Source organism: Vombatus ursinus, unplaced genomic scaffold, assembly GCF_900497805.2.
Source record: "Vombatus ursinus unplaced genomic scaffold, bare-nosed wombat genome assembly UNPS02011767.1, whole genome shotgun sequence".
Taxonomy (NCBI): Eukaryota; Metazoa; Chordata; class Mammalia; order Diprotodontia; family Vombatidae; genus Vombatus; species Vombatus ursinus.
The window spans coordinates 1,505,339-1,529,904 of NW_020951545.1; the positions used below are offsets into that span (position 1 = coordinate 1,505,339).

The following is a 24,566-nucleotide window of genomic DNA, read 5'->3' on the forward strand; positions in this document are numbered from 1 at the left end:
GAAACAGTTTGTAAAGATAAATACCTTCTAAAAGGCTGGATTAATTTTCGTTCTAATGAAATACTCTTGTAATATCCAATATATTTAAAAATCACAGAATTAAAGTTTTTAAGCTGTTAAGCTTTTTTCTAATCCCATAATTCATTACTGAAAACCTGAAAACAACATTTTTGGTGCAGCTAGGTGGGTCAGTGGATAGAGCACCGGCCCTGAAGTCAGGAGGACCTGAGTTCAAATCCGGCCTCAGATCAAACACTTGACACTTACTACCTGTGTGACCATGGGCAAGTCACTTAACCCCAATTGCCTAAAAAGGGAAAAAAAACAAAAACAAGAAACACCATTTTTATATGCCAACAGAAGCAAACAAAACATTAGATATTTATGCATTATAAAAGTTTACTATTTTCAGAAAGTCTCTAAGTAGAATTGTACCTTTGAAAAGTTATAAATGTCAATCAAAAGTTGTGTAATTGGGATAAATCCTTTTTAAAGTGTATCAGCATACCACCATGATAACCTAATAAGCACAGAGATTAAAATAGGAGTGAATACTGACTTCAAAATCGCTATCAAAGACCATCTTATTTTGTGCTTGTTTAGGTTATATGTAATTAATACTAAATGCTCAAGCTTTTTGTGATATTTTTAGTATAATACAGCAAATACAAACCTTCCAATTCACAAAGAAAAAGACTATATCATGAAGACCATGTCATATCTTTCATCACTTATTTTACCAAAAATACAAATTAACAAATTAATTGTGATATTAACTTTATGTTCTTTTCCACTTAAAAACATTTATATTTTGGGATGGGACCTGTGATTTTATTGGTATGGTTAACTTACATGGAAACTCTATACTGATATAGTTCAACATATAAATTACCATTAACTTGACTGCCTTCTAAATTTAAAATGCCCTTCAGCATACCCTGTATATATCTTGTTTGCATATTGGCTCCTCTGATAGCTCCTTGAAAGCAAGTAACATACTTTGCTTTTCTTTGCAGCTCCACCAGTTGGCACATAGGCACTTAAAAAATGTTTGTTGACTTGACTTACCAGTTTAGGGGGCTGTCTGGAGTTCTCAGAGTATTAAGAGATTAATCATCCTGCCCATGAGGCAGGACTTTATCCCAGTTCTTCCTGTCTTTGAGGATGTCCCTCTATTTACTACGTCACACTGGCTCTCAAAGCAATTTTTAAGAAATATTTAATGTTTATTAATGTATAAGAGTTGTTTCTAGAATAGAGAGCTCAAAGTGGCCCCCATATGAGCAGTAACCATCTGTCTTCCAGCTTTCCTACCTGGAGACCCAAATTTTAACAAACATTTATATCTACCATGTGCGAGGCAGTGTGCTTTGCACTGGGGATGAAGACAAATGAGAATAATTACTTATCCATCATGAGCTTTTATTCTACCCTGTATCTCAACCGGGGAATGAAGGCACTGCAGAGGCACTCCAAAGTCTACTTCAGATTTTGGGGATGATTAACTCATGTCATACCAGTTTATTTCCCACTGTATTGAAACTTTCATCTCTTTTTAGAAGCCCTAATCTGCCCTAGACTCAATTTTCCTTGGCCCAGGAGTTGTTAACCTGTGTTTTTTTTTCCCCCCAATTTGGTAATTTTCAATATAATTGGTTTTCTTTGTAATCACACGCATTTTATTTTGCTTTAAAATTTTATATTACATACACACAAACATATGAAAACATTTTATTATGTATGTAGCTATTTTATATGTAAAATTAAATTTTATTTTAAAAACATTATTCTGAAAAGGGATCCATAAGCTTCACCAATCTGCCTAAGGTGTCCACGACACAACAAAGGTTAAGAACCACTGTTACAATCCATATCACTAGAAGATGTAATACCTCTTGCCACTTCTATTATCAAATGTCCTTATATCTTCAAACTTTTTAATAAACATTGTTTCTACTTCTTTAACTAAAACCTGGCTTTCTCAAATCTTTTGCAATACCCAAGTGGAACTCACTTAACCTAAGGCCAGAAGAATGGATGGGAATACTCTTTGCTCCTTAATGTAATTTCAGACCATAATTTTGGTTTTTAATTTGAAAAACTATTAAAAAATTGCCATACTGGCATTTCTCAATGAACCAAAGCCACAGAGCAGTAAAATTAAGTAAAACAAACCAACATATTGGCAACAACTTGATGTATTCTTGCACCTGCAAATCCATCATGCCGTTGAGTATAGAATTATGATTTTTATTGTAATTCCTTTGAAGTCAAAATTGATCTAATGTCTTTCAGTGTTGTTTTCCTTTGTGTTACTGTGTACGCTGAATAAACAATTGTCTTGGCTCTGGTTACTTAGCTTTGAATCTTTTCATAAAGTTCTTCACAAACTTATGAGTCTTTCCCAGCCATCATTTCTTAGGGTACATTAATATTCCATTACATTCATATATCAGTAGTCAGTGATATGATAAACCATTGATGAACTGATGAATACTCACTTTGTTTTTATTTTATTTTATTTTTTTGGCAACTACAAAAGTGCTGCTGTACTCTAAATTTTAAAAAATAATAGGGCCTTTTCATCTAAATCTAGTCCTCTTTAAACCTATCCTTTAATAACCTGACATCTTTTGATATTATGCAGTTTGTGTTTACTGTTCTCCCTACTGCTGTGACTGTCATCTACCAACTTCCAGGTGACAACCTTCTGGTTGAGTTTGGTGGATGACTCATGGTCATCATCATTCCTTGCCATATATATACCCTGGAGGCTTCACTATTGCTGTGAATGACTTATCTAAAAACTTGATCTCAATTTCAATGAATACCTTTTCCTCTCACCCACATCAAGGTTCAGGATCTCTTAAAACTGTATGGTCTCTTAACAGCTTTGCAATTACATTTTGTTCATGATCACTCAATCCCTCCAATCTTTCCTTCTTAATTTCTAAATCTTCCATCCCCACAAAACTCCAAACCACCAAGAAGTAAAAATAGCCTCAACTACTAGAAAGACTGCCATCTGATGCCTCCATATTTCTGACTCCAGTTTTCCTCAAACTTGCTATTTTCCATCTCTCATCACAGAAGAGGTGTCTTTACTCCTTAAGGCAAGTCACTTGATCCTATTCATTACTACCTCCTCCAGAATCTTCCTCTACCAGTGATGATCTCTCACTTGTCTTCATCATCTACTCCACTAGCCTCTTCCTATATGCTTATAAACTTGTTCATATCCTTCCCTCCTCCCCCAACCCTAAAACAACCTTTTAAAGTCTTTAGGTTTACATTTAGCCTACTGTCCTATTTCTCTCTTCCCTTCAATGCTAAACTTGTCAAAAACACTTCCTGTGCTCAGTGCTCCTACTTCCTTATTAGTCACTGTCTTAGAATAAGGCTTCTACTCCCATTATTCTACTGAAACTCCACTCAGATGTCACAAATCACCTTTTTGTTAACAAAACTGAATGACCTTTTCCCATTCCTCAATCCTTGACTTATGTTATTTTTTACTAAATTGATAATTTTTTCATATTGGATATTTAAATTGGATGTTCCATATCAGACTCAACATGTCCAAAACAGAACTCAAAATCTTTTCTCCAAAACCCTGCCTTTTACCAAATTTTTCTTATTTCTGTCAATGGGACCATGTTCTTCCATAGTCTCATAGGTTCATAACTTGGATATCATTCTCAACTCGTACTCCCTCACTGCACATGTCCAATCAACTGCCAAATCTTGCTATTTGTACCTTTAAAACATCTCTTTTATCCACCTCCAAACTACTCACACTGCCCCTACCTTAGTTCAGGCACTCATCATATCCTGCCTAGACCAACTGTAATGACATTCTAAGTAATATCTTCTGCCTTAAGCCTATCCCACTCTAGTCTGCTGCCGAAATGATTTTCCTTAGGTGTAGTCTGACCATTGCATTCTCCTATTCAGACTCTAGTGTTTCTCTCTTCTCTCTAGGAAAAACTGAAAACTGGCTTTTAAAGCCCTGACCCCAACCTATCTTTCTGGTCTTATTACACATTATCCTCCTTCCCACAAAGTTGGTCCAACCTGGCTTGTATTCCTCAAAGACAAAACTCAACTTTCCATCTCCTGGCACCTTTGCACTGTTCCCCATGTCTGGAATGTACTCTTCTCATCTTTGCCTCAACAGAATCCCTCACTTCCTTCAAAGCTCAACTCAAGCACTACTTTCTACAAAGCCTTTTCTGATCTTCTATTGTTATGTTGTTCTCCTCTTTCCTAACTACCTTACATTTATTTTGTATTCAATATAGACTTTTTTGTACATTTTTAGTTTTTTGTTTTTGTTTTTTTTTTTTGTCTGTGTCCCCAGCACATTTATTGGCATACAGCAGGTGCTGAGCTCAATAAATGCTTGCTGATTTGTTTTCTCTCTTGGTTTCAGAGATATCATGCTCTTGTTTTTCCCTTTCTAACAAATCTTTCTCTGACTTCTTTGCTGATTCATCCTCTTCCCAGTTCCTTAATGTGAGTGTTCTACAAGGGTCTGTCCTGGGACTTCTTTCCCTCTCTCTCAGTAGATCTGAATTTAATTTTACTTTTACATTTACTTCCTCTATTAGAGATCCTCATGAAGATGATTCCCAAATCTTATGAGCTCCAGACACACAAGATTGCATATCTAAGTTGATAAGGAGTTAAGATGTCATTTAGTGTAAACCCCTTTGATGCCCATTTTACAAATGAAAAAACAGGGACTGGGCGGTAAAGTGGCAAAAGTAATAAGTGGAAGAGTAAGATTTGAATGCAAATCCTCTGACTCCAAATCCAGCACTCTTTCCACTGTATTATCCTACATCTAGAACTGTCTCGAGGTACACTACTTGGATGTCCACCATCACCTCAAACTCATCATATGCCAAACTGAGATGTTCTTTCTTTCTGCACATGTTTCTCCTTTATTGTTTCCATTTACAGTACTACTATTCATCCAGTCTTCCATAGTCAAAACCTTGGCATTATCTTTTCCCATTCTATATCTCATCAGTTAGCAAGTCTTGTTGATTCCACCACCATAAGGTTTCACATTATTGACTTCTTTATTTCCACTATTTCTAACCTTATTATTATCCTTATTAACTTGTATTATTAGTATTATCCTTATTAACTTGACCCTATAACTATCATTTATACTCCTCCTAGACTATGCCTTGCCCTTTATTTCTGAAAACTCAGAAATGTTCAGTGGCTATTACCTCTCATGTAAAGTTCAAAGTCGTATTTTTTCAGTGAAGAAATGGAGGTTCTGAGAGGTTAAATGATTTGTCCAAGGTCATGCTGGCCATTTAACAGATATACTTTAAATGAATTATTTAAGAATCAAATCTGTATAAGTAATATTAATTTTTGAAGGTTGGTAAAGTCCTTGAAGTATTATCTCATTCTATTTTAATATCTAAAATTTTTACTGATTCTTTGGTTTTAACTTACCTGTCCTGTTCCAGATACACACTTGGCAGAAATAGATCTCTGAAGAGGAGATTTTGAGTTTGCTCGAACAATATCTAAACGTGTTGAATAGTCAGGTGGATAAAGAGAGCTCCGAAAAATCTATTGCAATGATAAAAAAATTATACATGGAGATGAAAAGTTCTCCTTAGTTAAGGAGATTCCTTAGTCTATTACTTTAGATAAAGGCATGAATGATGTATTTTTTAAAAAGCTATCAATGCATTAGATCAAGACTTCATTTTTGAAAGATTAAGATTGGAGGTTATGCTTGAAGATCAGAATTATAAATGGTATAAACATTTGTTAATTCAATTAATGTTCACTGAGCACCTACTATGTGCAAGAAATAAATTAGGCCTCATTAGGGGATACAAATTTGAGCAACATGGAGCTAAAAAGGGAAATAAGTATAAATAACATGGACTTATCCAAGAAATAATTAAATTTCATACTTCAAAGGCATCCCTTTAAGCCTGAAAGATTTAGGACACTAAAAAGGAATTGCTTTAAGAAGCAGGAAAATGACTGATAAACTCATGAATCTGAAAGCAAGCCAACTGAAAATAAAACAAAGGTTCCGGAAAGGTTTATTTATGGTAACTAGCTTCCCAACAGTCAATTAAGGGAGGTTTGTGATATCTGAAGGTACATTCTAAGCACTAAATGGTTGATGCCTTTTTAATAGTGTGACTTTTGCAGTTGTCAGTTTGGCTACTCTTTTGCTAATTTCACCAAATGACATTGTGGAAATACTGAAGGAACTTCATAACTTTTGACACAAAACTTATTCTACCTGAGTAAATGAAGAAATAATTGATGGAGAGCTATGATTCAAAATTACAAATACTTTAATCCACTAAAGTCTTACTGAAAATTAAGCTCCCTCATAATTAATTAAAGTATTTACAGGAATTTTAACTTAGAAGCTACAGAGACTAGCTTAAAACAAACACCGCCCCACCCCAAACCCAACTTTGTAATATAGTCATACACAAATAATCAGACATGCATCATTGCATAAGTTTGCTCTAGCCTCCTCTTGATTTTAATTTATTGTTCAGTTAGCTAGGATCCAACACAGTGGAGGGAAGGGAAACCTAAAGTCTGTCTTCTTGGATCCACTCATGGATAACTGGGTTATTTATAAAACATTTTAGTGCTATCCTCAAAAGTTGTCAGGTTTTCTAAAGTGATTATCTTTCCCTCCCCCAAAATGTACTTGCAATCCTGTAAATTTAATAAATCTAGATAGCTTTAAGTGGGGATGCTTCCTCTGCCAATGCATATCAGCAAACGTTCTGCAATTAGTCTTAATATAAGAGTTTACTGGGGGCACTGAGAGGTTATATAACCCAGGCTAAGTTTGCCAGTATATGTCAGAGGTAAGAGTTGGACCCTGGTGCTGTTTCTAAAATCTACCCTCTATCCATTATACCATGACTGTTAAGGTGCTCTTAGCAAAAAAATTTTAAGCAAAGGTATAATCTACCAAAAGATTTGGCTAAAAGATAAAAGAGAACTCAACATTAAAGCATTTTTATGAGAAACTCTTAAAAAAAACCAGTTTATTTTATTATCAAGGTTAATGGTTATATATTGAAACTATAGTTTATTTGAAACAGGCACAGTATGGATAAAAGAACACTCATATATCTCTGGAGAAACAAGATTTTTCCTTTGCCAAAATCATCTAGGTAAATTGTTAGTTCTGCTCTGTTTGTTGATAGTTTGGTTTCAGTGGAAATTTAGTTGCCATGTACTATTTAACTAAGCAGTATTTATAAATATTCAAAAGACACACCTCTAAAACAAGCCAAATTTTTGTAATCCTTCAAAAATGTAAGACAGCATGGTGCAGTGGAAAGGGTGCTGGATTTGGAGTCAGAGGACCTGTGTTCAAATCATAGTTTGGTCATCGGATTTTGGGCAACTCACTGTACCTCTTAGTGCTGTGGTTTTCTCATCTGTAAAATGAGGGGTTTGGGCTAGATGACCTCCAAGGTCCCCTCCAGCACAATCTATGATCAATAATTCCACTAATGTGTGTAATTCCTCGCATGGAAATTGTTCCTTCCTTACTTTACTAGATTGGCAAATTACTCCATTGCCTGGTAGCCATCTTTTTGTAATTAATCCCTCTGAATTTATCCAGGATGGTACTGAGATGAAGGATATTTCTATCACTGAACCTGTGAGAACTCACTTCCATGCCAAAATGAGGAATGGGAGTAGAGGATTTTCACTTTTACTTCCCCATACAACAATACTGCCTTATTTATAAGTTTCATTTAATAATTAATAATTGTAAAATCACTGCTAAAACTCAACCTAACCATCTACAATTTGAAAAGCAAAAATGACAAGACATTTATCCTGCTTTTTACCTTATAAACAAGACCTACACAGCTAGATTCATCAGTAGAGTTCAAGTCTCTTGGATTATATGGAAAATTGAATGTTAATTTAACAAAATTTTTAGAGCCTGTATTTGAGGCACTAGGCTAGGCGCTAAGCAAGATGCAGAGATGAACAAAACATCTGACATTGAGGAGGTTTCAGTCTGGTGGGAGAAGCCATCTAAAATTAAAAACTATAAAGAGTCTGTAGTTCACAAGAGGTCCACCATTTAAGAATACAAAGAAAGAAGGGATATGGGGTAGCAATGTTGTGATATGCAAATTACCATCACCTCTGCCATGTTTTTGTTCAAAACACTATAATCATCATGAAAATTTCAGTATACCTTAAGATTAATGAGTGAAATGGGCTTATGTATTAATAAATACTCTTACCTCTATATCTTCTTCTTCATCAATCTTCTGTATATTTTGGTAGGCAGCAGTGTAGACTTCTAAAGCTTTGCCATGGAATAGCATTTCAATTGTTATAAATTCTGAAAATATATTCTAAAAAGAGAAGTGGAATTTTATTCAATTATGTTAATCCACAATAATTAAAGCCAAATTTTTGTTTTTCAAACATTTTGTGAAATACTGAGATGGTTGCTGAGAACATGTTGGGGAACTGGGAGGATTTAAATGTTAACTTTTAAAAATGGGAACTGTCCGAATATTACCTCCACTTGCTATTCCTTTTATCTTTTGGTTTTGGTCGGCACTTCTACCTGTATCTAACAAAATGTTTTCAGCTGGCAATGAGAACACAAGACAAATAAGATGCACCACACTAATCTATGTGTGCTGTTCTATCCCATATATGTAGGGCAGGGATTGTTGTACTGGATTGTTGTATTCCTTGCATTTGTATCTGTAGCACTTAGGGCAGTGAGTGACACATAATGGTAGGCATTTAACAAATACTTGCTGATTGTGTAACCTTAGGCAAGTCATATAACCTCTTACCTCATCTAAAAGAATGGGATAATAATGTCTGTAGTACTTACCTCCCAAGGTAACTGTGAAGTTCAAATGCGACAATCTAAATTCCCAAGTTAAGCCCTTCACAATTTAACCTCAATATTAATTTTCCAAGCTTACTGACCATTACTCTTCTTCACACAATTCAAACTGGCCTACCTGCTAATCCTGGAACTCAGTATTCCATCTCTTGCCTCTCATTGCTATTGCACAGACTGTACCCCATGCCTGGTGGTGTAGTGAATAAAGCACTGGACTGCTATCAGGACATCCTGAGTTCAAATTCAGCCTCAAACATTTACTAGCTGAGCAAATCACTTAAAGTCTGTCTGTCTCAGTTTTCTCAGCTGTAAAATGGGGATAATAATAGTATTTACCTCCCAGGGTTGTTGTGAGGATCAAAAGAGGCAATATTTGTAAAGCACTTGGCATGGTGCCTGGCACACAATAGGTATTTAATAATGCCTGTTCCCTTTGCTTCCCCTCCCTGGAATGCACCCTTTTTTTTCTCTGCCTCTTAATACTCTTTAGCTTTTTCCTTTAAGGCACAGGTCATGCACTATCTTCTATAAGATGTCTTTCCTGATTTAGCGTTAGTGCCCTCTTCCTCTTCAGTTTATCCCACATACATTTAAATTTTTACATGCTATATTCCCCAGTAGAATGGGGATCCATTGAAGATATAATATATAATAGTATAATACAATATGTAACATAATCCTTAAGGATAGGATTTGTTTGTCTTTGTATCTCCAGAGTTTGGTATTGTGCTTAGTAAATGCTTGCTGGATTGGGTTAAGGAAGCTACAAAGCTTAGATGAGATACAGCTCCTCAAGGAGCTTACAGTCTGGTAGAAGGATCTGAAACATATACAGATAAATATGATGTAAAATAATGCATAAATTAAGTGTAAAAGAAAGTGTTAATATGAGAGCCTAGGGAGGCGAAAGACATTTACATGGGTGATCAAGAAGATGGAAGTTGAGTTGAGGTTTAAAGAATGTTTCTGACAGAAAATAAGTAGTCTTGTTGGCAGGATAGAGCACACAAATGGGAGCAGTATAAGCTGAAAAGTCAGGATGGCCAGATTATGAGGGGTCATGAATGACTATCAATTTGAACTTGGTAGGCAATAAAGTGCCATTTAAGATTTTTGAGCAAAGGAATGATGTGACCAGAACTGTGCATGAAGGCTGTGTGTTCAGTAAAATGGGGTCCACTGAGCTTGAAAAACGTTGCCTTTTCATTCTAGGAAATTTTCATTTTGCATCAATGCAGACTTAATTAATAGGATGATATTATAAATACAGTAGGAGAGACTATATGCCTAGGGAAGAACACACAATTATGATGACATAGTATCTTTCAGATGTATAATCTGGAAATCCTCAAGATTTCAAACTGATGGTTTACTGACCTATTGGAGGAGGAAGTTGTAAGGATTTTAAAAAAAGGAAACCATTTTACTACTCTGATGGGCTATAGCTCATAAGCAGTTCAGAGGTAGTACTCATAGCACTCTATTCTGGCGGCTGTGTAGTTCACATTTGATTTTTTTTCTTCTTTATCCCTGGCTGAGTTTCAATGTTTAGTAATTGTCTTAAGGTTCATTATCACCTTGTTCAGTTATAGAGAGCTAAAAAAAATTAAGAGGGAAAACCTTTGGTCTAGCCTATTTTAGTAGAGAATTTAAATGTTTACCTAGATAGGGATTCTCTAATCATTTATTGATGAAGAATTAATTTTGGTTTATTTGAAATCTTTTGATTTACAGTTTGTATTAAAATATTTAACATAAAGATTTCACTAATTAAAAACCCAACATTATGTATTCTCTCCCTGTTTGTTAAAGTTTGTTGTATAATTTATAAAAATGTTAGGCAGTCTTTTAGATAAATATTGCACATTGTTCTATTATGATTTAACTTTCTATGCTTGCAAATATAAGGTGTGTGGGGCAGCTAGGTGGCATAGTGGATAGAGCACTGGCCCTGGATTCAGGAAGACCTGAGTTCAAATGTGGCCTCAGACACTTGACACTTACTAGCTGTGTGACCCTGGGCAAGTCACTTCACCCCATTGCCTCACCCCTCCCAAAAAAGTAAGATGTAGTTAATACAGCTTTCCTGTCACTTATATTTACTTTGATCCTTTCACATATTAGAAAAAATGCTTATTCTAAATAGTTGCAAGAGCCAAAAAAATACTCTACTATGGAGTGCAATTTTATGTCATTATCAAGACAAATACGGTTTCTCAATAATATCACATATTGTAGTCATGAATACTGACTATAGTAATTTGAAATCCTGCTGTCTTATCAGCAAATATTGGATGGTCTGCAACAATGTAAGACAACTGCCCCTCTATAGTATTTTACCTCATGTGAACCAATTAACAACCTCAGGCAGTGCATGTTTGCACTGAATAGTCACATAAATGAGTACTTACAGCTATGAATTTCAGTTGTATGTCATTCTAAATACCTGCTTCATTTTACAGATATGTCTTGTCAAGATTAAATACTGGCCCCATTTTTTCTGCTATCTACCATTATCAACAGTGATGAATGCAATGGGTGTGAAACTGCTGACTGGCTCTAACATTCAATGCCTAAGTTCAAAATCTAGCTACAGCAGGCTCCCCTACCACACTAACCTAGATTTCTCCAGTATCACCTAGCAAGTCAAATGGCAGTCAGAAACAAAGCCCAGGGGTCCTACTGTTGAATCAAAGAATCCTACCTTTCCAGAATTCGTACACTTTGACCCTTTCCCTTCATGAACTATATAATTCATTGACACTGACTTCCTTGCTCTTCCTCATATATGACATTCTATGCCTGAATTCTCTTCCTGTTCATCTTTGCCTCCTAGACTCCCTAGGATCCTTCAAATCTCAGCTAAAAGCCTGCCAGCTAGTGGCTTTCCTTTGTGATTATCTTTAATCCCTAGTGCTTAACACCATGTCTGGAACATAGGCATTTAATATAAATGCTTGTTGACTTGACTTAGTTGGAGTTGGAAAGGGCTTTAGAGATCATCTAGTTCCAACTCTATTCATTCATTGCTTCAAACTTCCTTAAAACATCACTGCCAAATGTTTGGCCAGCCTCTACTTGAATATGTGTAGTGACAGGGACTCATTACATCAAAAGAAAGTCTATTCCATTTTTAAATAACTGGTGGTTTTAAAATCTGTCCTTCTAATAAGCTGAAATTTGCCTCCCTGTAACTTTTATCCCTTGATCTTAGATTTGCCCTCACAATAGAATGTTTATTCCATCTTCCATAAGACAACTCATATATTTGAAGACAGCTATTATGTATCTCTTTCTTCTCTCTCTTCCTGACCCATAATAAATTCTCTCCAGGCTAAATAGGTCCTTTAACCAATATTCAAATAACGTGATTTTGAGCCACTTCACTATCCTGACTGTCCTCTTCTGGACACACTCTAACTTGTTGTCACTATTCCTCACCAAGTATGGCCTCCAAAACCAAACACAACAATCTAGATATGGCCTAGCTAACAAACAGTATGATTCTCCTAGTTCTGAACACTATGCTTCTATTAACACTTCCAAAGATTGGAACATATTAGGTCAGAGTAGCTTACCTCACAAGTTGCCTCCTCCTCAAACTGTTTTCTGTGGCCCCAGTGAAAGGCTTATTTTCCCATGCTCACCACAAGGGCACAAACAGAACTCCTAAGGACCAGGGTGAAGATGTCAGATAGAGAGGAAATAACTAACATGTCAGAACACTTTTTGCCTTAGGAAACCGCTGGCTAGCCCCACCCAGCTGAGTCTTTGCCCTTCACACCTTTCCTCTACTGCCTCAAGCACCTGTTCCTACTAACATAGCTGTTCTCTCTTCTACCTAACTAAAGAAGTATCTATTACTCCCTCAAACACGGCAATGTTAACTTATCCCTCCTCACCCCAAATTTAGGTGACTCTAATACTCTGTCTCCAGTTTCCTAACCTTAACCCTAACCAGAATAATCTCAAGGCTTCAGGCAAGTGAAAATTTGAGAATCACTGCTACTATAAAACCTTGGCAATCTTCCACTTGTCTATATTATATTAAAGTTGATTTACACATTCTTGATGATATTGGGGGTAGGGAAACACTATTGTTTTTTCACTCAGCTGTAATTCAGATTTGATAAATTTAGCTTTCTGTAGCTTCCACAGAAGACTTAGTCCAGTGTGTAACTGTGGCACGGAAATAGTTTCATATTTGAAAAGACTATGTGCTGCAGAGCCTTGACAAACCCTCTGGCAGGTCATATGGTAAACTGGAGCATTCTTTAGGATCACTTCCATCTCTTAATCATGGTGCTACAGTCCTAAGTGCAGCCCACTGGGGACTATTTGTCTGTGATGCAAGGACCGGCCTAGTTAAATCCTGAGAGGCTCATTCCTAGAAGCATGACCATCAGGTAAAAAAGACTCATGTCTTTTCAATCATTGCAACTTGAGAAATATAGAGAAGATGGGAGCTGTCTTTGAAAGGATACCTGAATGAAATCAAAGATCTTTCATTGTATCAAGGTATATTTTATTAAAAAACTGAACAAAAATATTTTCTGCTAGATTATAAGATTACAGTGATGGTAAATCTGCATATTTTTCCAGGACTTGCTTGGGAATACTTATACTTGGGCAGTTTCTTGGAGCACTTACCATCTCCCCATGTATAGACTGGGGAAATCCACAGGAAGAATCCATACAGTTAGTCCTGGAGATCACTCAAAAGGTCTCAAATGATAGGCTGGAGACCCCAAACCTTGGACAGTGTCACTGTTTAAGTTTAAGTATAATTTTAACATTATATTTTATAGTTAATACATGAAATTGGTCACTTGTATACATCTACATTTTATGTAAACTTCTGTCTTTCTATGCATAGGAAAATATAGGCCCCAAAATATTAACATTTTTCTGTTGCATAAAATAACTTATAGAGCTTGTAAGCAGAGGAGGATGATCTATTTAGTCTCTAAGACAGAATAAAAAGAAAGCAATTATTTTCAAATTCTATTGTATTAAGTGACAAAATCCTCAGCAACACTGAACACTTTTAAGATATAAAAATAGACTTATATGAAGCAGGATATACAACTCAATAGAGTAAGATATTTTAAAAAATATAATACAACTTAGTTTTTATTCTTGGAAATGCCTCTCTTTTCCCTGGGATGTCACTTGTATGTACAATTAAAATTTAGAAGATAAGTTTTAGTTGAAAATTTTAAATTTTTAAAAGTATCAAAGAACACTGTAGGTTTATACTTCTGGCTCTACATTTTGAGTATGTGTGGAAATAAAGTTAATTATTCATTTAATTGAGCATTTCCACATTAGTGTAAGTTAACTCTGCTAAAGGTTACACAAATGTTATTATGCACAAGGTACGTAACGAGTTATTTATGAGTAATTAGTATTTTCATATGCAAAAACTAGTGTCATTTTTATGTTCATACTTTACACATACTTTGAGACTGTTGAATCAATGGATCATGTAAAATGTAATCTGCAGTTATAAACATCATCTAGAGGCCTGCTAAATTATACTTAAGTCATGAAATGTTGAAAGTGACCTACACTGCCAACATTTGCAAAGACATGTAAACTCAAGTCATTTTATTCAGCATGAGTACAAAGTTTTGGCTTGTCCTGGATGCATGGTGGGAAACTCATTACGTTTCTACAGTTACTGATTAAAGCACTACATTAAAACATTATAGAATCAATGAGTCTTTTCATAAAGGGCATAGACAGAAATGCCTTCTATTCATTTCCCAAGCTTAAGGAGAGAAACAGTGGCTATATCACTAGTTATGTACAGTGGCCAGTAGGACTACTCTCCCTCAGGAGTAACATATTTTTCTAAATACAGGCTGTACCTCTCTGAAGTAAGATCTCTTTGAAAGTTTTAAAAAATGCACAATGGAAAATAATTGCATAAAGTTATCATATTAAAATGTTTACTTAAAATTATTTCTTTCAAGTCATCAAATAAAGATGTTCAGGGTATTTTTATTACTACTGTTCTCTTAATCTGTCATTTTGATTATTGTCCCTTTGTTTCCAATTCTTCTTAAAATGATGACCACATAAAAGGTAGTAATAGGTTACACTTATGTTATGTACAACACAGATTTTAAGGAAGAAAGTGAAACCCTACATTTAGACCAATCCATAACCATAACCATTTTTTTCCTTTGTGAGGAGAGTCTTACAAAAAACACAGCGATATGATTAATTTGCCTTAGAAAATCCAAGGTAAGGACATTCTTATACCTTGGCTGCTCTTATTTTAGGCTATAATAGGATTCTACATAGGTAACAGAGCCAGCCATAGCAGCAATGTGAAGAGGTAAAGGAAATAACGTATCTAGAAGGGAAATTCAAGATGCTGCCTCCTATAGTCTCTTGTGTAGGACTAAAATTAAACTACTCAAGAAAACTTATCATTCAACTCTTTAATACATCTAGTGATGGAGATCTTATGCCTTCCTTGATAACCAGTCTCTTTTTAAATTGTTTCACAAGTTGGTAACCTTATCTTACCTAAATTTCAAGTTAAAATTTAAGCCTATTTCTTGGAGAGGGAAAAATCCTTCTTATGTTAACTTTTCAAATATTTTAAAACCATTATTAAATTTTACTTAGGCACTTTTTTTTACTCAGTTCTCTATAATCACTTGATTACAGCTATCTCCATTCTGCTTTCCCTATTTCCCAAGCAAGTCCTTGAAAAATATGCAGAATTACCATCACTGTAATCTTATAATCTAGCAGAACATGTTTTTGTTCATTTTTTAAATAAAATATACCTTGATACAACAAAGGATCTTTGATTTCATCCAGGTATCCTTTCAAAGACAGCTCCCAGCTTCTCTATATTTCTCAAGTTGCAATGGTTGAAAAGACTCATTACCTGGTGGTCATCCTTCTGGGGATGAGCCTCTTAGGATTTAACTAGGCTGGTCCTTGGATCACAGACAAATAGTCCCAGTGGGCTGCACTTAGGACTGTAGCACCATGATTAAGAGATGGAAGTGATCCTAAAGAATGCTCCAGTTTACCATATGACCTGCCAGAGGGTTTGTCAAGGCTTTGCAGGCACATAGTCTTTTCAAATATGAAGCTATTTCCATGCCACAGTTATACATTGGACTAAGTCTTCTGTGGAAGCTACAGAAAGCTAAATTTATCAAATCTGAATTACAGCTGAGTGAAAAAGCAATAGTGTTTCCCTACTCCCAATATCATCAAGAATGTGTAAATCAACTTTAATATAATGTAGACAAGTGGAAGATTGCCAAGGTCTTATAGTAATAGTGATTCTCAAATTTTCATTTGCCTGAAACCTTGAGATCATTCTGGTTATGTTCTGAATAGAGATAGGAGAGTTCAAAGTTAATAAAATTCTTCAGTGGAACAAGGTCCCTACCTCTCATCTGGGAATCCTTGCACACCCTAGATGGGGCCCTTGTAGCAACAACCATCATAAAAGATCTGTTAGGCTAAGGCTAAAGCTAATCAATTGATAGGTTCCTAATCTACTGACTAATTTAAGGAGTAACAAAATAACAATCATGCAAGTTATAATCTATGGTACTATTTTTTCTTTTAAAAGAAGAGAAGGGGGCAGCTAGGTGGCACAGTTGATATAATTCCAACCTTGGAGTCAGGAGGACCTGAAATCAAATCTGGCCTCAGACACTTGACACGTACTAGCTGTGTGACCCTGGACAAGTCACCCTGACTGCCTCACCAAAAAAGCAACAAACAAACAAACAAAAACCTAAAGAAAAGGAAATATTCTTTGAGTTTTCTAACCATCTAATATTTCACAAATATGTGAGTGTCCCAAAAGTCTCAGTGCAGTTTTAAGCTTCAATAACTTAAGAAGTATAAATACTATAAACTTACAAAAAACCATCTGGAAGATTAAATTGGAAAAATATTTGATTTTTATAATTACAATTCAACATAATCATCCTTTTATGTTCCCACTCTTGTTGATTTTTGAACTTTGTAAAAACTTTCATCAGCTACTGCTACTCAGTAATCAAAAGGACTGCATTTGTAATCCTAACCTTAAAATTATCCAAGAATGAGGTTTTGATGCATATGTAAAAGTTCTAATGTAACTCCACAAAAAAAAAAAAAGTTTAATGGAGATAGATCAGCTGACTGATGGCCAAGCAAGAGATCCTCCTCTACCAATCTATCAGTCTGAAAAAATGGCACCCAGAAGCTTTTCTACATGGGCAAGGCATAATGATTGAGTGCCCTATCTTGTTAAAATTAAAACCAAACATTTAGTATTCAAAATTCACAATGCTAAATAAGTTTAAAAGAAATTTAAATTAACTTTCAAACTTTTTTTTGTAATTTTGTAGCAACTTATGTCTCTGAAGCTATTAAAGCTTAAAACTGCAGTAAGACTTCTAAGTTTGAAAACTATTTTTCTCATATGTTCAACTGACATTTAATTATTTCTACCAATGGAGATGGGGAAGAGAAAAGAATTACGTATATGGAGTTGAAAGAAAAAATAGCATTGCAGGTGATTATACTACTTGTCAGTATTTGGGTTCATAAAGACAAGGCAAAACTTAGAAGCAGGAGTTTTGAAATTATAATTAAGAAAACTGATTAAAAATGCAATTTTTTTTTAACCAGAAAACAAGAAGTTATAACATGGAGCTATTTTACTAAAAATGTATAACCACATTCAACTCAGATATAAAATAGTGGGGATGTTCACAGATCCTCTACTGGAGGAGAAAGCAGACTTTAATATTCATATTTAAAACTCCTCAGCACCATTTTTTAGTTCTCCTTCTTACAACAATGAAAAACCTTATGAATGATTGGTTAGCAGCTGAAGAAAGGAAGCTTCTAAACTTAGTTCATGTCAGGCAACTAGACTCCCACTTCTTAACTTAGGTGTCTGTCCCCAGTTCTGTCCTTCAAGTAAAAGCTAATTATTTTAGGATTAATCTTCCTCCCTGTTCTCTTCTCCTAGTCTAATAGCAGAAGCCAATCCCTACAAAATTATTTTGTCTTGCCACCACTGTTGAGAGCTATTTTTGGTGAGCTACATAGGAGCTGGGCTGGCTCTAACAGGGGCCTCTGAATAATCTGCAAAACAGATTATCCAACCAACAGATAAACAGCTTCCATCCAACTGCTAATTTATTATACTTAAAGCTGTCAGGCAAGTACTACATATCAATTTATTTTAGTTAGTCTACTTTACGGGACAGACCAGGGGTGGGGAACCTGCAGCCTCGAGGCCACATGTGGCCTTCTTGGTCCTTGGGTGCAGCCTTTTGACTGAGTTCAAGTTTTACAGAACAAATCCTTTTATCAAGGGGATTTGTTCTGTGAAGTTTGGATTCAGCACTTGAGGACCTAGAGAGCCACTTGCGGCCTTGAGGCCTCAGGTTCCCCACCCCTGGGATAGGCGACTCTCCTTAATCTTGTGTCTCAGGACCCTCCCTATGTCTCTACCTCTCTAACCTATTCCAACAAGGGAGGAGGAAGACAAAGATAAGGTATATAAAGGAAATATAATGGGGGGGGAGAGGAGAGGAGGGAAGGAAAAATAGGAAGAGAAACAGGAAAGAGAATGAAATACAGGCAGGAAGAAGTGTTTGGCTAAAAAGTAATGAGAGGGGCAGCTAGGTCGCGCAGTGGATAGAGCACCGGCCCTGAAGTCAGGAGGACCTGAGTTCAAATCCGGCCTCAGACCAAACACTTGACACGTACTAGCTGTGTGACCTTGGGCAAGTCACTTAACCCCAACTGCCTCACCAAAAAAAAAAAAAAAAAAAAAAAGAGAGAGAGAGAATAATTTTCCTGTGTGGTAACTTCGAAAATAGAAATTCCCAAAACATTTTGAGCAACAGCATTTTCATCTGAATAAGCAAATGGTCATCCAAAGGGGCTGTTGTAAAGGACAACAGTTATTTAAATTTACATACGTAATTTATATATTACATATTATAATTATATTTTACATAGATATATTCTATAAGCCTCATTACTTCATAGTCACATTTTATTCAATTCTTAAAGATGATAAAAAGGGGGAGGGAGATGGTATATTAGAGACCACTGTAATTTGCCATCATAAGACAAAGTATAGGACTCCTAGCTGAGACAGAAAGGCTCCATTTTATTGATTCGGAACAATTTGAACTACTAGTGGGACCATCTCTTAAGCATAAATCTTTCTTCTGACAAGGTAAGCTACATCATAATGAGAGATTAAAATATTAAAAGTTCAGTACAAAACTGAGTTGCTTCATTCATTTTAAAGGCAGATTTACTTTTAGAAAATGTCAGATTTGGTTAAGTGTTAATGCTAATCCATTAATCAAGAAGCACTTACCATGTGCCAAGCATTCAATGGCAAGTCAAGAAAGAAAATGATTGTGCTTGTTACAAAGAAACTTACAATGAGAAAATGAAGCAAGAAAAGTCATTTCTGGATCAGTTTCTCAAAAGACCATAAATGCCTGTATGACTCCTCCCAAATTATCTCAAAAGTACCTGTAAAAATGTCTCCAAAGAGGCCCTTCTAAATTCTATGCTCTTCTGATGTGTTACTGTCTATTAGATATACTATATACAGTAAGTATGAAGGCTTATTAGAGCTAAGTATAGCATCATATCATAATATATACAATTTTATATGTTTGGCTATTGTGTCCAGTTTAATTGAGATAGCTATACTTGAAAAAGATTTGTTTACTTCTATTAAAAACTTGCCATCAGGACCTTTGTCAGTAACATAACCTTTTATGATAATTTCTATGGAAAAGCAGATTACACATACTGCTCTGATGCACAGTTTCTTTTCCAGGAATAAACCTTTCTATAAGTATAAAGGTTGCATATATTTTAAAGTCACATAATTATGACTTTATAGCCTAACATCCCTAGAAAGTAGAAATAAGGCTTCTAAAAAACGCATTTTTTAAACCTTAACAATCACAGGGTCACAGACAGGTTTGGAGGAGTCCTTAAAGTCCTATATTCCAACCCCTTCACTTTACAAATGAGTAAACTAAAGCACAAAGAAATGAAGTGACTTACAAAGGTAGCAATTAGCACTGAGATAATAAGGGGCAAAACCAGGATTATGACCCAAGATAGCTAACTCTAAATCTGCATTCTTTCCACAATAAGGTGCTGCCTTATGGGCATTTTTTTTTTACCTTTATGTCCTTTATTTTTTGCTTTTCAAAATTGTCAATTGTTTCCTCCAGATGCCGACTCGTTCTGGTAGCATCCATTGTAGCTCTCTGCAATTCAGTTTCTGCCTACAAAAATATTGACAAAATACATAAAAAAGAATCTCAGAATTGATTTTCTAAGCCTACCAGGAAACATACACTGGGATAGTAATACACTGCTACTGAAGAATTTGTTTTTTATTATTGGACTGTAGGTAAAACAAATGTAAATAACAAGGCTATCCTTATGTCAGAACTACGGCGTAAGTATTTAATAGCATGAGCACCACTAATCCCTCTTCTTCACTTGGGAAAATGAATATGCATCCTATGGAATTCAGTAAAGATGAAATCATTGAGTGACAAATGGCTGGCAAAAAAATAAAACAGAGAATCCTAGAGCTGGAGGGGACTTCAGAAGCTACTTGGTCTAACTCACACCTGAACGATAAGTTTACAAGATTGCCAACAAGAAGTCTGCTAGTCTTGGCTTGATGGTCTTGAGAGGGAAACTACTTCTTCCTGAGGCAGCTCAAAAAGAACTTTAGGAAATTATAAAGTTCTAAATATTAAAAAAAAGTTTTTCTTTATATCAAGACTAAACCTGACTTTTTGTAACTTTTTCCAATCGCTTTTAATTCCTTCCTTTGGGTCTAAGCAGAACAAATCTAATCCCTCTTCCACTTGACCATTTTTCAAATAGCTGAAAACATCTCTCATGTCCTCCTTGGCTTCTTCTCTAAGCTAAATGTCTCCAATTACAGCATGAATTTGAAGTACTTCACCATCCCAACTGTTTTCTTTTAAATGGTCTGCTGCTTGTCAATATGTTTCTTAAAATGTGGGGCCCAGAACTGAACAAAATACTACAGATGGATACTGAGCAAAGAATCATACGGTATGGCATCTTCCCAGTCCTGAGGCAGCCTGCTTTTCTTAACGCAGCCTGAGAATGCATTAGCTCTTTAGGACACCATTATCGCATAACTGGCTCATACTCAATTTGTAGCTCACAAAAACCCTTTGGACTTTTTCAGACAAACTGTCATCAAGTCATCCGTCCCTTGGCTTTTACTTGTGAAATGTTTTTTTAAAAATATAAATTTAAGATTTTACATTTATCTCTATGAAGTTTTGTTTTACTAGATTTAGCTCAGTTTTAGCCTGGCATGACAAGATCTTTTGGGATCCTGCCATCTAGCTAACTTTCCTATCTTTGTCACTTAAATACATTTGATAATCATATCACTGTTATCTTCAAGTCATTAATAAAAATGTTAAATGGAACAAGGCCAAGCAAAGACCCCTGAAAAACCACTTTCAAGATAATACTAAACCATCAATGACTACTTGTTTAGTGTCAGCATTCAACTTGTTCTGATTCTACCTGAAATGATAATATAGTCTGCAGCTTCCTACCTTTTTTCATAAGAATACCATGAGATTTTACCAACTATTTTTCTAAAATCCAAGAAAAAAAATTACAATATACCTCTCTCTAGCAGCCTAGTAATGTAAAAAAATGAAAATAAAAAAGGAAAGATTTACATAAGTATGCCTTGCTGTTTCTGATAACTACTTTCTTCTAATGCTCACTAACCATTCCTTTAGAATTTTTAGAGTTCCATTTTGGTGTTTTTCCTGGAATCAAAGTCAAGCTTACTGCACTAGAGTTTAAAAACTCCACACATCTGTTTTTCAAATGCCCAGAATTTCCCCGAGTCCTGCAGCACCTCTATTCTCCTGTGATAGCAGCTCTGTAATCACATCTGCCAGTTCTTTCAATCCAATGGGATGTAATTCATTTGGCCTGGTGACTCAAACTCATAGAAAGCAATGAAGTGCTTTGTTACTATAGCATCCCTTCCCCCTTTATCTTGGTGAGTATTATATACATCTAGAATAATTTCTGTTCATTTCTGGACAGCATTGAGATCATTCTTCTTGGCTGAGGGAAAAGAATCAAGAATTTAACAACTTTCTTTTTGCCATTCATTAATGTTCCATCTACCTCAGCAATAGCTACCCCTGCTTTGATCTTTCACTTTTCCACAGTGTAGCTTAAAAAAAAAAAAAGACCTTTTGTCCTTGCCAGTCTCAGCTCATCCCCGTGCTTTCATACTCCTGAACTATTCTTATATAGTCTGACATGCTATTTTATCCATCTTACGTTGCCTGCCCTGTCTTCCATATTCTACATGGCATTTAAACAAAATTATTCTGAATTGAACACCAAAAAGAAGACCATTTCTTTAGACAAAGTGGAACAGAAAGATATATAAAAGTGACTCTATTAAGTATAGCTTGATTTTATAAATATACACATAGAAAATAAATTCAATGTTACTTTCAAGTTGTTCTACTTGTTTGAGTTTCTCCCTGAACTTCCCTCTGTTCCTTTAAGTGCATTTTTTAAGATACTTCAATGATATTTTTATTTCTCATTTTTTTGGCAGCTCTATCAATAGGCTTCCCCTTTCCTCCCCTCTTAACCCCCTTAAAAAGGAAAAACACAATCCTTACATAAAATGAGCAGTCAAGCAAAACCAAATCCACACATTTGCCAAAAACATGGCTCATTTTGCACCTTGGCTCCATTTTACATCAAGAAGTAGGGTAGTATGCTTCATCACTGGTTCTGTGGAATCATGGTTGGCTTTTGCATTAATCAGAGTTCTCATGTCTTTCAAAGTTGCTTTAAAAAAAGACATTATTGACTTGTATAAATTGTTTTGAGCTTCTATTTACTTTACCCTTCATTAGTTCATATTCCCCAGGATTCTCAAAATGTGGAGGAACTACTGAGGCAAATTGTTATTCTGTACCTAGTTCTTACCAACAAGGAAAAAACTAGTCGTTGGAAGTGAAAATGGGACTCTTGAGAGGGTGTTGGTGGGAACAGAAATGTCTCTGTTATAAATAAGAGCTGCTATAAGTATTTTTGTACATAAAGATCCTTTCCTTCTTTCTTTGTTCCCTTTGGGGGTATATCTGGGTCAAAGTTAAAGAGTACAGTGACTTTTGGGGCATAGTTCAAAAAACTGCTTTTCAGAATGACTAGACCAATTCCTCACTCTACCAATGGGATACCCATGTGCCTATGTTCTTTTACCCTTTCCAACAATGGTCATTTTGGGGTTTTTTTGGGTCATCTTTGTCATTCTGATGTGTGAGGTGGTACTTTAGAGGTGTTTTAGTTTATATTTCTCTAATTAATAGTGATTTGGAGCATTTTTTTCATATTTTTTTGATCACTTAGATTTCTTTTGAAAACTGCTTGTTCACATCCTTTGATGTGAACATTTCCCACAAATCCAAGTTCATCACTAAGTTCCCTGTGTATTCACATAGGTCTCTATATAATACCTCTTTTTATCATCAGAATTTTTCCTTGCTATGTCTTTCGTATTTAATTTTGAGAACTTTCCATATTTTCAGAGTTGGCTTCCCCTCTAGGATTTCAGTCCACGCCATTCTTTGACTTTTCTGAAATGCCTTCTAAAAAACTAAGAGTGCAAGTCTTAGAGTGGTCATCTCTTGCTCCTCTTCCCCATGATTCTTATTATTTCCACTCCAACAACTAGTTTTTCCTCGCTGGTAAGAAATGAATTACCGAATGAGTTTCCCCATTAGTTCCTCCCCATCTTGAAGGATGAAGTAAATTACTATTAAGGTTTGTTGATCAATTATTATCTGCTTTGCTTTTGGCACAGACAGAGCTCAAGCAGATAACTGGATAAATGAAAACTCTTCCAGTGCTACTTTATTATGTCTCTATGCTGCAAGGCTTCTTCACCCTGCATTTATCATCTTTCTTTTTCTGCTGAGTTACATTCTGCCAACAATAATGCTTCTATTTCTATGGCAATCTTCATCCATCCGCCTCAGAGAACACATGCGGTTCCTGGTTAGTGCATGTTCTTAATGTGCGATATAACCTTTCTGAGCCATATTCTAATTGTATTTCCAGTGTCTCAAAGACAAAGATGTCAAATAAGGTTCCTTGCATTTGATTCTTTAGTTCACCCCATGCTGTGTGCATTTGTGTACAGACATCTTGTGTTTTCTATATATTTCTGTGCCCTTCTACTGCTATTCTTCTTAGTATATATTCTTTATATGTGACATGACCTTTTGAGCCACTGAGGAAGGAAGAGCTAGGCATAATGTGAATTGAGTTCCAGATTTTGGGAAAACATATTTCAAGGATTTTAGAAAGATTATAGGTAGGATAATTAATACACTGAATACAGGATTCAAAAGGACAGGCTAGAACATTGGGCCAAATATACTAAAATGAAATTTCACAGATATAAAATGTACAGTTAGGTTAAAAAATAAACTTTACAAAAGATGGGAGAGCCTTGGCTTGATAGCAGTTTGTCTGGAAAAGATATAGTATTTTTAATGAGATTGAAAAC

The 24,566-nt window shown here is 35.4% G+C and overlaps 1 protein-coding gene across 4 annotated transcripts in view; it reads right to left on the reverse strand.

The window, feature by feature from the left end:
- The window catches only part of FAM92A (family with sequence similarity 92 member A), a 40,253-nt gene that overhangs the window by 1,415 nt on the left and 14,272 nt on the right, over window positions 1-24,566 (reverse strand). For 3 of the 4 annotated variants that reach the window (XM_027856946.1, XM_027856944.1, XM_027856943.1), the window contains 3 exons: window positions 20,128-20,232; window positions 8,292-8,405; window positions 5,479-5,598 (listed from right to left, as the gene is read on the reverse strand). In XM_027856946.1, the coding sequence (XP_027712747.1) occupies window positions 5,479-5,598; window positions 8,292-8,405; window positions 20,128-20,232 (339 nt within the window). The remainder of the gene's footprint in view (window positions 1-5,478; window positions 5,599-8,291; window positions 8,406-20,127; window positions 20,233-24,566) is intronic. The other variant, XM_027856945.1, reaches the window with a different exon arrangement.